A 14,692-nucleotide genomic window follows, 5' to 3' on the forward strand; every position below is an offset into this window, starting at 1 on the left:
AAAGTAAGAATTTTAAATGTACACGGTATAAAAAATTTAATTTTTGATACAACTTAAGATTTACTTCTCACTATGTTAGTAATGGATTGCAGAGCAGTCGAAGGTTTTCATCGTGCAAGATTTTTGAAGTTATACTTCTTTGGCCTAACAAAGCAAAAATCCTTAAAATTATTTATTCCTCGTGCTATTCTACGTTTGAGAAAGAACAATATTGTAAAAATCTTGAAACGATGGGTTTGACATTTAATTATTAATAAAATTTGAAAAACAAAATTTTATGAACGATTCGGGACATGCAAATATTGGGGTTTAGCAGGTTATCAACTGTAAAGTAGATGAAACCACAACCTGAGAGTTGAACAAAGCATACAAGATTTTATGACGATACGTCACTCGAACGGTTAGCTCAGTTGGACGGAACGCCGGAGGCCGTGGGTTCGAGTCCCGCATCGGTCATAAAATTTTGTTTATCAAATTTTATTTGTATATTAATCCTAGAAGTGAGGATTATCACTTTAAAAACATAACAAATTAATTATTAAATAACGCATACGGCTGTACGGGCTTGAGACCTTTGACGAAGAAACCAAAAAAAAAAAAACGAATGTCGCAAACGTCAGAAAATTTTAGGAACCAACTTCACCCTGTTACATTTGTGTTACAGTGATGCGCGCGCATCATAAAATTTCACACAGACCACTTATTCAAACCGCGGCGCCTAAAGAAGTATAACTTCAAAAATCTTGCACGACGGTACGAAACCCTTCGACTGCACTGCAATCCATTACTAAGATAGTGAGAAATAAATCTTTAGTTGTATCAAAAATTTCCTGAGACTAGACTTTAGCAACTCAACGATGTGACATGCGTAACAATAAATCAAGACAAAACACAAAAGCACAAAAACAACACAATTCGCAACACTAAATCACAACAGAGCATTGTGTATTCATCGGGGCATTTCAACGATCAATTTATATTCATTAGGCAATAAAATTATTAAAAAGAACAATTATCATACAGCCTTGACATGGAACACAATGTCTTGTCACACTGACTATAGAAATGTTTTAGCGGTTACCTTCGACGATGCGCCAAAACAATTTGCGCTATATGTACACAACGATAAGAAACAAATTGGCATGATTAGACGTTCCCTTAATTTACAAGTTACGCAATATTTATGCGACGTCGAGTTACGAGATGATTGTTTGAAATTTAAATAATACATAATATCCTGATAATAATAAGAGTATTCTTGGCAAGGGAGCACTTATTGAGACTCAATTTAAAAGCGAAAGAGCTTTGAGGGTTTTCGAAAACACGCTGTAAGAAACATTATATAAATAATATGTTAGACACGTACGAGAGGGTTTGGCGACATATAAAATTTATTTTGAATCCAAGTCGCGTCTGATTTCAGGTGTATATTCTGTTCGTAACTAAAAGCTTCAATGTATAAATGTCTTTGCTACATTGTTTTAAATCAACAACAAGATTCTGATGTGTAATATCCATTACCCACACGAATGGTATTTTCTTTGATTACTGCGTGTGTTACGCATTTAAATAAAATACTTTTTAAAGGATTAAAACACGCGTAATTGATACTGTATTTTTACGTTAAATTTTTGCGTAAAAGTTACATTTTTATTATTATTTTATTTAATCCGACGTTTCGTGACACATGATATCAAAAGAGATATAATATGACAATTAAATGTGAAACCAATGACGCGTATTTTTTCTGATATGTATTCATAGGTAAGGAGGAACTAAAATAGGTGTTAAAATATAGAGATATTACCGTTGTTTCTTTAAATTATCACCAAAATCAGTACATTATTCAACCGAATCATTAGTATGATCAAAATATATATCTAGGAACTAAGGCCAAGCTTACGGGTGTACGCGCTTGACAAATCTAACTCTATACTTCATCCTAGGTTTTTATAGAAGCAGAAGGTATACAACAATAAGTAAATCGTGAGAGATGATGACAAAGAATGTTCTCTAGAAAACTACGGCAAAAATAAATCTTCTGAAAACCGTAGCCTTTAAGCCCGTATTACATTTTATACTTAACTTTGAAAATGTTTGAAATATCTCATATGAAGTAGTTTATTTTAGGGCAGACGTTAAACATAGTTGACCTCACACCCGTTAGTAATATGCCGTTTAAAATTCGTGTTTCAAAAACCAATATTAGTTGATAGAGATATATGTATTTGGAAGATAAATCATGAAATATCTTTAGATATGTATCACAACTTACGAACGCTGTGAAACCAGTTCGCGATATTATCTAAAAGCGATCATTATGTCTTCAACAGATAGCAAAAACCGTACATAACTTGACTACTGCGAATAGTTATACAATAAAATTAGTAACTATACGACCAGTATGTTTATTTTCAACCACCTTAAAAATAAGAAGGTTCTATTTGAATTTTAATTTGACCTTCAACGCATATGGTATTTAGTTATTAATTTTATCATCTGTTTAAATGCAGAAATGATATATATGGCTAATGATATAAATTAGTAACTGGTTACATAATAAAAACCTATCATTCAATAAAACCTGCACGCCAACGACACTTTTCATGGCCGATATGGATCACAAAAAACCTGCGAACAACTTTAATGACTTCAACAAAAAACCGAAAAGCGACAATTAATAGCCCCGTGGCAACATGTACAAGAATTATCTAGACGACATATTTGTACAGCGACGACTGGTTTAAAAAAGTTTCATCAATTTCACAAAACCGGCTTCGGACGAATATTTCTCATGACGAAAACTTGATCGAAACTCGAACGTCAAGATTTATATCTCTCGTAATAAAACGCTGATGGCTCGATTATATGACAAACGATTACAGATGAGATTCTATCGATGTGCTGCGTGCACTCCACGATTAAAACTTCTAAATTACGTCATGTTAGACTGGAGTGACATTCACGTGATGAAAATACACGAATTAAAGCTGAACTCTCCGTCTGTATCTTAAGCCATAGCTAATCCAGCCCTGGGAGAAAGTTCTATTGGCTTCTTAATCGAAAATCAAAACTATCACTTCAAAATAAGCTTCTTCTATACAAAGTCATAATTAAACCAATACGGAAATACGGAGTACAACTATAGGCCACACAGTCTCAAACTCGAATATAGAAATACTTTTTTTTAATGACAGTAAGGGACGAGACGAGGAGAACGATCAGCTGATTGTAATTGATTCAATTATTTAGGAATCCAAAAATTCTGTGCGGCACTACAATGCCCAGTAATTTCACTATCTATGTCGCCCTTCAGACGGAACCACAATAATGCTTACACATTACTGCTTTACGGCAGAAATCGGCTAAAAAGGAGCCTCCCACTGGTACAAACGAACGTCTACATCGAGAACTAAATATAAAAACAACAAAGAAGGAAGTAGCAGACTCGCTACAAACTTATCAGAAGCGTATACAAAACTACCCAAACCAACCTGCAATGAAATTAATGAAAAAGAAACCTGGCAACACACTCATGAGATTAAAAAGACCAGCGCCACAAAATCTGATGGACAAGTAAATAGTAAAATATATTTGGGCAAATCACTGGATTCTGCTCCAAACACCACCTAATACTTATTTATTTTTATTTATGGTTTATTGGTCCCAACACTAGGCAACATAGCCTGTCCTGTAGGGAAAACCAATTTACATTCTATGGTTACCAAAATGTGTGTCTGATTAATTAAGTTACAGAATACAGATATTAACATTATGTGAATCCTACCCTATCACTTTAAAAATAGTTTCCATATCTACATAAGTGAGTGTGTGTAACCAACTCTGTATTTTAAATTTGACCTGATTGACCGAGAAATTTATTAATAGAACATTTTAAGTTTACCTTGTTGTATATTTATATGTATGTAAGAATGGGCTAAATCTACTACGTTTATATATTTTGGGTCCAGCTATGTTATAAAGAGAGATTGCAGGAAAAATAAAAGCTAAAAATGAAAACCTAATCCAAATCATTGCTGTTCATAGCCATGTGTCCATCCTAGCTTTTAGGATTACTATGTTCGACCATATTGAATTGAGTTCAACTTACATTGGTAACTTGTAAATTGGTAACTGGTTTAATATAAATATTATATACTCTTTAACATACCTAAATTAATGCTCTTACTATATGCGAGCTTTAAAATCGTCACGTTTTACTCAAAATAGCAATTTTCATTGTTACAACAGAAGAAATATGGATTTGCTTGTTACTGATACTAGGCTCCAAGATACATTTAATATCTTTAAACAATAATGTTAAATACACTTTGCTAATGAAGTATCAGCTGTTCAGATGTTATCTATTAATAAATTTAAAGGTTTTAATAAAAAAGCATCTATTTTTAAAATGCCTAAAATAAAACTGGCGAAATGATTTGCGCCGTTTATTTTCTCTCAAAACATCATTCGTTTCGGAAGCTGCGAAGTAATTTTATTGATATCAAAAGCAAATCCAAAACAATAATTTTGAGAATATCAATGCCTTTGTGACTTACGGCCGTTCCCAATATACTATATCTACTGTCAGTAATTAGCAGTCAATAATCTGAAGGTGTCCCGTCCCACAGGTCATTCTTCTCGCCTTATATTGGGACGCGTGAATTGCAATTTCCATAGAAACTTCTATCGCTGGTAAGCTATAAGTCGTCCCATTGTCAGACAGCGTGTACTTACGGATAAGGTGAGTTACCGTCAATAAGTTTATTGGGACAGAAAAGTCAAAGATAGTTACGATTTTTATCTCAAGTAAGCGATAGACTGAATATTGGGAACGGCCGTTAGTTGAGCCATGATGTTACCAGCAAGGTGGTAAGCTTAGATAATTTATACGTTTAGATGGACTATGACAGCTGTGAAAAGTCGAAAAAAATTGAGTGTAGAACTAACCTCTATTTAGAGCAATTCACGCACACTAACACAAAGTGTCATACAAATCGCGAGCTTCTCTCACGTGCTACGTCTACGTCTTACGGTTGTATACATTATCTATGGTGTGTCATCGCCCATTACCTTGGGGTCGAAGCTGAATGCCGTCTCGGGCCTCAACGGGCAGGGCAGGCCGCACTTGCAGGTGCCTTCCGTCTGCAGATACTCTCGCAGCTGGGGCAGCGTGCTTAGCGCAGTGCCGCTGGGGCTGCAACAAATTAATATTTTATAAGTTATATTACATATTATAAAACAAAGTCCTCCGCCGCGTCTGTCTGGTTGCGTTAACCTCAAAAACTACTGCACCGATATTCATGCTGGTTTCACCAATGGATAGCGTGGTTCTCAAGTATGGTTTCTCTTTCAAGTAACTCTGTCTAGCGTCTGTCCTAAAATAAACTACTTCATCTGAGATATTTCAAAATGTTCTTCTAAATGATGATTGGAAGTAATTTAAGTGGTAAAGGGCGTAATTGGGTGTTGCATATAAGTTATATTAAGAAACATGGTGATATGTTGAATATATTAGGCCTTACCTTATATTACCTTTCATACGTAAGTACTATTTTAAGTTAAAATTTGTCTTACTTTATAAAAGCTAAAAAGACTGCTATTATAAGAGCAATAGCGTATTAACACATGATAAAAATTTAATTATTATCACCATAATCAGTACATTATTCAACCGAATCATTAGTATGATCAAAATATATATCTAGGAACTAAGGCCAAGCTTACGGGTGTACGCGCTTGACAAATCTAACTCTATACTTCATCCTAGGTTTTTATAGAAGCAGAAGGTATACAACAATAAGTAAATCGTGAGTGATGACAAAGAATGTTCTCTAGAAAACTTCGACAAAAAAAATCTTCAAAAACCTTAGCCCTTAAGGCCTAATTACATTTTATACTTAACTTTATTACATTTTATACTAACCAAATTACATTGTAATCTGGTACAATAAAAAATAAATATTAAATAGCCTGAGGGTGTTCACTCTATCTACTCTAGATACTACACGTATCTATCACGTTTGTTTTGTACATTTTCTGGCATCGTGTTGTAGAAGCATATACATCGCCCAATAAAAGACTCACTTACTCGACTTAACAGTAGTAGTATGCAGAACAAATTTATGTTTGTTCCTCGTGTTAACATTATAATTGTCGCAGTTTCTAGCAAATTCCTTGATGTGCTCATGAACATACAGAACAATATGTCACAATGTTTTTTTTTTAAATTTTCTATAAATGATTCTTTTAAAAGATATCGTGTACGAAACTTTACGTTCAACCCATGAACCAGGATGTCATTCGTGTATGTGTGTATGTTAATCCAATAAAAAATTAAAGTAAGGCCGGTTGTTAAGGAACAGTCGCGCGGTCGTGACTCGAGACGAAATCGTCTAACATCACGACATCACAGGCCATTAGGCGAAATAAAAAGGGGAACGCTACAAATACCTCTAATATTTACCTTTAAAATTAGTACATTGTTTACAAAAGGGAGTAAATTAACGATTCTTACGAGAGTGCAATCTTTTTTAAATTACAATAAGGGACGAGACGAGCATGACGTTCGCCTGATGGTAATTGATACGCGCTGCCTATTACAATGCAGCGCTGCTCAGGATTCTGTAACAACTCAAAAATTCTGAGCAGCACTACAATTGCGCTCGTCACCTTGAGACAAAAGATGTTAAGTCTCATTTGCCAAGTAATTTTACTAGATTCGGCGCCCTTCAGACAGATAAGGGCGTTGTTGTTTCCATACATAAAAAAAATGTTTATTATTAACATTTTTTTTACTAGTATCCCTTTTTATTTTGTATAATTTATTTTTCTCTGCTGTACTTTAAATCTTAATTGTCCTAAAATATTAATTTTAAGGAAACTGTAGGTCTAATTCAGTACTAACATCTCTTTGTAAACCTGAATATGTATGTGACTGTTTGTTTCTTAATATATAAATAAATATAAATAAATAATCGAGCCGGCATCCTGTGCAAACGAGCCTCCCATAAGTAAATCTGTAGGCAGAAACGAAGTTATTATTTTATTATTATATTTACTATTTCTGGGAAAAGCATGAGTTTAATGAGATCCTCGCCTTGGTCCCGTGCCTACATATCGCGCCCTCGTTAGTAGTAATATAAAATAAATGCGCGTGTAAAGTACGAATCCGTCACAAAATTGACAGCAATATTTTTCGGAATATTGTCCCGCGCAGCAAAGCTGAACAGTAAATCCTCAGGGCTCTAGCTATTACAATGCAAATGCCATCGAATCGAATCAGCTGATTGAATGCCCATTCAGCTGTGAAAACGAATGAAGCATACAGGATAACTTTTGCATAATATAACGTCACATCTGAAAGTATTGAGAGAGCCTCGTGTAATATCTCAAAGCCAAAAAGCATCAAAGCGTTCGTTCCCTATCGATCACACATCAATGTTCAGTGGAGCTCATTTAGTTCGGTGAGTACGTTTGGAGTGGTTGCGTTGTAATTAATGAAGTAGCGATAGCTGAGGGTCCGAGTCAGCGACTCGTGCGATGCGGCGAGGGTATAAACGCCGTGAAAGAGGTTTTGCAAGGCGTCGGTGACGCGTGATGTGGTTTTGGGGTGACTGGCTGCCGTGTCAGTTCACAATGTGCTCCAGATGTGCGATTGCGACGGTGGGCTTGTAAGGGTAAAGTCAAATTTAGTATACAGGTAGTTTCGGGGGCGAGAAATCGATCTAGCTAGGTTTCAATTTTAAAAAATGTAGTTTTATCCGTGTTTTAATGAGAAAATACTAGAATAACATTATTATCTATATTATTACTAGCTGACCCAGCAAACGTTGTATTGCCGATATTGAAATCGCGATACAAAAGTAACTGTTGATCGTAGATGGGTGAAAATTTGAATTTGTATGTATTTTTTAATGCCACATTATAAAAAAGTAAAAACAAAAAATTTCGTCCAATAATTAATAAAAAAATTTAAGGGTGAACAACCCTTATTACTTAGGGGTATGAAAAATAGATGTTGGCCGATTCTCAGACCTACTCAATGTGCTCACAAAATTTCATGAGGATCGGTCAAGCCGTTTCGGAGGAGTACGGGAAGGAACATTGTGACACGAGAATTTTATATATAAGAAGATTAAAGGTAAATTTCGCCTCTATATACATGACTGTAATAGCTCAGATGGGACATTGGGTGATCCGGAAAGCAGAAGACCCCGATTCGAATCCAGATGTCCTATTAGTTTTTTTTGGTCAAGTTTTGTACCTTCTTAAAGATCCGAGCAAGGCTCGGTCGTCCAGGTACTATTAAGTTTAAGTTGACATTATTTTTCATTTTTTCAAAGTTTAATATATTTTCTTGTAACCCCTTGGGTACCAAAGTACTAGATTTTTGTTCCACAAACACTTTTTATTGTAAGGCCTGTCCATTTACTCTAGAATTATACTATACTTTTAGTTACGTCTTCTATGTGATATTTTGATACTTATCCTTTCAGATTTAACAAGTGTTTATCCTCTTAGAATTGATTACTTTCAAATACTTATTAGAAATTTTAAAGATGAAGAGAAAAAACTGCAACACTTTAAAACATCTACAATTCATACAATTAGTGTGATTGTTACTGCTTTTTCAAGTCCCAGACTGTCCGAATGATTAGACATTCGTCTGTACAGTAACAAATAATGTTTATAAAGCATCTTTTCAGTAGGTGTCTAACAGATTTTTAGTTTATTATTATCTCTTAGTAAGTACCTGGGTATGGAATGGCGTATAAAACATAGTCTTCATCGTTTGGGTTCATCATTACCTATTTAAGCTGCCAGTACAGTTACAGTCCCCTCCAATTATTAATCAACTTCATAAAATGAAGGAAATATGCACGTAATCATTATTGTATGGTTTTTCTTATGTTGTTTAAATAAATACTATGATTTTTTACCTTTTTCTTCCGAATATTAAATGCACTTTTTCATTAATCTTAAGAAACTGTTAATATATTATGTAAAAGCAAATCATCTTTCAAATTTACGCAGTTCATATAAAGTTGCCTCTCACTCCCACACTTTATTTTTCTGAAAACTTTTTAAGTAGATAATTAATACGTCTATTTTAATTCTTATACGCCTAGATAGAGCCTTTTGGTGTTAAATTACCGATAAAAATAGGCCAGGATTATTAGTTTAGTGTGCGTGACAGGCTACGTCTTACACTCGCGATTTGTATGTCACTTTGTTCACACAATCGCCAGACCTCAATCCCATCGAGCATGCATGGGACATGCTCCAGAGACGTGTTTTGAAGGACTTGGACGGAGTGACAGCAACCCAACAGCTGAAGGATTTGCTACAATTCCATTGGGAGCAAATACCGCAAGATGACATAAACAGTCTCATTAATTCAATGAATTACCGTTGCCGACAAGTTCTGAATAGCAGAGGAAGCCATACTTTGTATTAAATTATGCTATTCTTTCACAATAAATTTATTTTCTTTAGAAATTTCATTTTCTTGAAAAAAATGTTTAGTCGCTTATGTACCTTAGTGTCTGCAGTATATTCTAATATTGTTAATTTCTGTTATTAATAGAACTTATAAAGACAACAACTATTATTATTACATCATACGACCCTAAAAATATTATTTTAAATATAAAATACTACGTTTTAATGTGAAAAACCATCCTAAAATTTAAATTAGTACCTACATGTTGCTTTGACTTTTTTGATATGTGTATTTTTCAATGCTGAATCATAATAAATTAAAAATAAAACAAACTGTCAAATAAATATTTTTAGGTTACCCTTATCATTTAGGGTTATAAAAATAGATGTTGGCCGATCCTCAGACCTACCCATATGGCATATATGCACACAAAATTTGATACCATTCGGCCGTTCAGCCGTTTCGGAGGAGTTTCATAACAAACACCGCGACACGAGAATTTTATTTATCAGAAGATATAGCGAGCGCGGCTTCTAGTCAATTCCAGTACAATAATTCCACACAGGAAATATGCGAGCGTACACATCACCGGCTCTGAGTCAGGTCACGGTCCAATACTTGTCGAGTACATCGGCTCTATATATAACTCGCAATAATTACGTGTTTTACGGCAGCCAGATTGAATGTTACGATGACGAGAGAAACTGGAACGCAATTATACCGCCCATGTTCATAATGTACAAATTTCACCGGACGCACTAAGAATTGGAATCGTATTGATGGCTGCGCACAATATCAAATCTTTCAAATCAATCAAATATTTCAAATTTCTTTATTGGTACCAAAAGTTATGTGTTGGAACCTTCTTTTAGGTGACAAAACCTGTCTCAGAAGATCCCGCTCTTCCATATCTATAATCACTAATTAGGTACCTACTTAACACTAATAAGGTGTGGGTGTGTGTGTATGTGTGCGTTTGTGTGAGTAAGTGTGTGTGTGAATTAAAAAATAGCATCTAAGCATAGTTAAGCGACTACAAACAAACCAAAGGAGGATGGCGAGAAAGCATGAATTTTGGGATCCACTGAAATAAATGGCGTACATCATGGAATATATTAAGAATTGTGGAACGTAACAAAACTAAGAAAAAGCATATCGTCAGTAAGTCTAACAAAGTGCGAAAGATATAACTAAGAGTAAAATATAACCTATAATTATTAATATCTATTGTTCAATCAATAATTTGTATCTTGTGTCTATGCCTAATTACTGTCTGCTTAAAGATAATATTATATATTTTAGTATCAAAAACGATAATAATCTTATTGAAACTTATTGTTATTTATTATTGTGAATTACTGATTTGAGTAGGTATAGATAGTTTGATGGTGTCGGAACATCCACATAAAATTTACTCTCATGTCAAAAAAAAATGTAGATGTCAATAATCAATTGCGCAAAACGTTCCATTAGTGCAAGATGACCTATTTTTTAATAAACTATAATAATTTATTTCTTTTGACTCCCATATCTTCGCGCCCCAATATTTTTTGTGTACACATCATATAAACTTATGCTTATAATTAATATAAACTTGTACTTGTACGATGCTTCCTTAATTTTTTAATAATGTGGGTCCATTCTCGCCATCCACCTTTAAAGTGGTCTTATAAAATGTTCTGTACTAGAGCCTGTAGTTAACTTCCACCAACTACAAAATGTTTGTTTTAAAATGTTATATGTATGTGTGGCTGTGTATTACTGGTTTTTTTTTATTTTTTGATACCGTGTGAAGAATATTTCTCGGCTTAATTCGTATATAATATATAATAATAAGTATATAATAATATATACACGTAGGCTTTTTGAAGATTTTTTCAAATACTCACTTAACGGCCATTCCCAATATTCCGTCTATCTACGGTTGTGGCCTACTTGAGATAAAAATCGTAACTATCGTTGAATTTTTGACCCAATAAACTTATTGACGGTAACTCAAGTTATCCGTACACGCTGTCTGCCAATGGGACGACGTATAGCTTACCAGCGATAGAAGTTTGTATGGAAATTGCAATTCACGCGTCCCAATATAAGGCGATAAGAATGACTTATCGGGTATATTGGGACAGCTTCAGTTTATTGACAGCTGATTACTGACAGTAGAAGGTAGTAATTTATCTCTATCTGTAGATAGTACATTGGGAACGGCCGTAAGAGTCAACACTAATCCCGATCCATGGTTTTAATATTCGAGCAATTGGCGTGTAGGGAATCAGGAGCAAATACACACATCCTAAAGGGCCGCCAACGCTCCTGTGATTCTTCTAGTGTTGCAGGTGAATGTGGGCAGAGGTGATCACTTAACATCCTACTCTTCAATAAAAAGAAACGTCGACCCCCAACTAGTTCTTAATAGAGTAGTAGGTACCTGATCCCCGACAATACGAGGTTATACCGCCCATGTTGTTTCACCTAATGAGCAGTGACGAAATGCCAGAGTAACAACTGCATTGCAGCAAAGAAACTCAAATGAGCGCGATAAACATCGACGCACCTTGAACAGCTATTAAGAGCAATTTGCGAACGCATCCGCTTTAACGACGCGCGCACCTTAGCCCCGCATTACACGCTAACCTCGTTGTCAGCACTTCGCTCTGGGACTCTGTCTTGTCTATTACCTCTGGTAGTATTGTACAACGGGGCTCAACTGACTATCATACGGATTGAAGAGGATAAGTATAATGAATTTGTTTTGTAGAGCCCAATATTTACCACAGGGAGTGACAATAACATAACATATTACAACAACACTTGGTAAACGTGCGCGAGATGAATGCCTAAATTAATAATGAATTGTCTGTAATTAATATAATTGGTGTTAACCGTTTTAATAAAAGTAAGTAAATCAGTTCGTAAAGGGGCTTTGACATGGGTAGAAGAACTGATAAGAAACTCCCAGCCCACCTTTTAAATCATACAGAAACTCTACGGAGAATCGGTAAATATTACAAAACTACAAACTAAGAAACCATTACAGTAGCAAATCATATCTTACAGTCCTGCGTAAAACTCGTCCGTGCAAGTAATAGCTTCCATGTCTTAACCACAAATCACCTTGTAGTAGAGTCTGCACTGATCGGAACAATCGGAGCGAGACGAACGTTAACTATTACTCAGACAGCCGACCGCGACTGGGCTGATCTATCACGAATATTAATATCCAGCCCGCTTCCCTCGGTGTACAAGCTCTAAAAGGTCTCGATGCGGCCACGAGGCACGCGGGCGATCGTGACGCGACAAACGTTGTTGCTAAACATATTGAACTTCCACCTCATAAACCTACCAGAGAGCTTTAATAGTGCGAACCGAATTGATATTTTCACCTACGATACGATTCCAGTGTATGGTAAAGACAAAAGTTTGAAGCGGTATAAAACTGTATAAAGCATCTTTACATTAAAATAAAAGGAAGATTTTGCTATTTATTTTGCTATATATAAATTATATTAAAAATAAAATTACTTTTATGCCAATAATTACAAAGAGTAACCTAGGTAGGGCTGCTCCTATTAACAGAATTGTAATGTCCTATAACAATATATTTAAAATAGCAGAGTTGGACATATTTTGGAACTCTGCATCGATTTTCAAGCGCAAAATTAAAAATCATTTAATTAAATAATATCATTCGTTTTTTTTTTTCGTATTTAATAATAGTTGCTGTATTTTAAATTTAGTTTATATAAAATTTAGTTTTTTTTTTGTTTAGAGTGATGAGTTTTTTATATTTTTGTTTAGGTAACCAATTTATTGAGTAAATTAGATAAGTAGTAAGTAAACGAAGAAATTGTCATATTATGTTAATAATGTTTTTAAGTACTTGTAATTTAATTAAGTAATTAATTGCATGTCGAGTTAGCCCGTAAATGGGGTATACGATGTTAAATAATATAAGTAATTAATGTGTAAATATACTATAAGGTAATACATTGTATGCAACGTGGGCTTCCTATTAAATAAATAAAAAAAAAAAAGTAATCACGGTTCAGTAGTATTCGCAGTATCACAAACAAAAACCCGGCTCTCCGTTAGGAACATTATTAATAATGATATGGTGGAGAAAATTTCTGTTGAGATGTGAATGGACAGTTTGGTTTTTCTTCCATATCCACATCATAAGTCCATCCAGATAGAGTAGCAACAGTTTCCTTGGTTTCTTTTAAAGACTCTCTCTCGGAGAATCTCGTTTCATAAGTCAACATCGCTTGAAGATGTCTCGTGTTGAGTCAGTTGAGTGAAGATACACATGTCGAATCGGTGAAAGACAAAACTAAGCGGAACCAAACCCTTAAGAAAAACTCATAACATTTGAATAATTATTGATTAAAGCAAAATAACACCTAATTCAGTCATTTTTATTTCTCTTAAGGTGATTTAGTTAAAATTGTTTAGATTTGAAAGAGCGTAATTACCGTAATTTGCAATTATTGAGGTTGAGAAGACTATCCACGAATCGAAAAATCATACCAAGATTTATGAACGATGCGTCATCGGACGGTTTGCTTAACGGTACAATAGCGGTGCATTTAAATCGCCGGAGGCGTTATCTCCTGTAGCGCAGGTCCCGCAATGTCCATAAATTTTGGCGCGAATAAAAATTTGCATACATACAGTCATGTTTGATGCTATTTACAATTTCAAAGCTCATTACAACGACTGAATTAAACAGAGATGTTAAAGGATCAGAAACAGCTCGAGTACAAAGCATAAATATTCATTTGCTAGAGAGTCAAATGCACATAATAATTCGCTATGTTTCACGGTCTGCCGAGTCCCGTAGAACAAACCGCAGCCACGTTAAGATTTTTGTTTGTTCACGCTGTTGTGGTCATCATCGTCTGGCGAGCGCACGTGACCACCGACCAGTAGCTATTATAGTCGAGACATGGATTTGTATGCTTCTGACTCTAATTGCTGTCCTCGGTATAGATTGGATATGGCCGATACTAAGTATTATGGCCGATATTAAATACACTAGCATGTTAATGGCGTGCCATGCATATAGAGAAAACAAAATGTGTCAGTAATCATAATTCAGCAAATTTCATTAATTAATTTTGGTTCTTGAAACTAATTTTGTGCAAATAGTATATTCATTGTATCTAATTGGTCTTTTTTTAAGTCTACTATAAAAATCGACCAAACAAGAGTAACATCTTATGTCAATTTTATTTAGAGCATTTGCCA

General features: G+C 34.7%; 1 protein-coding gene across 3 annotated transcripts in view; it reads right to left on the bottom strand.

Moving 5' to 3' along the window:
* Positions 1 to 14,692, bottom strand: part of LOC126976734 (uncharacterized) — a 132,816-nt gene that overhangs the window by 71,095 nt on the left and 47,029 nt on the right. For all 3 annotated transcript variants that reach the window (XR_007731966.1, XM_050825286.1, XM_050825287.1), the window contains exon 2: positions 5,074 to 5,197. Coding sequence is in view for 2 of the 3 variants with exons in the window: in XM_050825286.1 (XP_050681243.1) it covers positions 5,074 to 5,197 (124 nt within the window). In the remaining variant the exon portion in view is untranslated. The remainder of the gene's footprint in view (positions 1 to 5,073; positions 5,198 to 14,692) is intronic.

The sequence above is a fragment of the Leptidea sinapis genome, chromosome 42 (assembly GCF_905404315.1).
Source record: "Leptidea sinapis chromosome 42, ilLepSina1.1, whole genome shotgun sequence".
NCBI lineage: Eukaryota > Metazoa > Arthropoda > Insecta > Lepidoptera > Pieridae > Leptidea > Leptidea sinapis.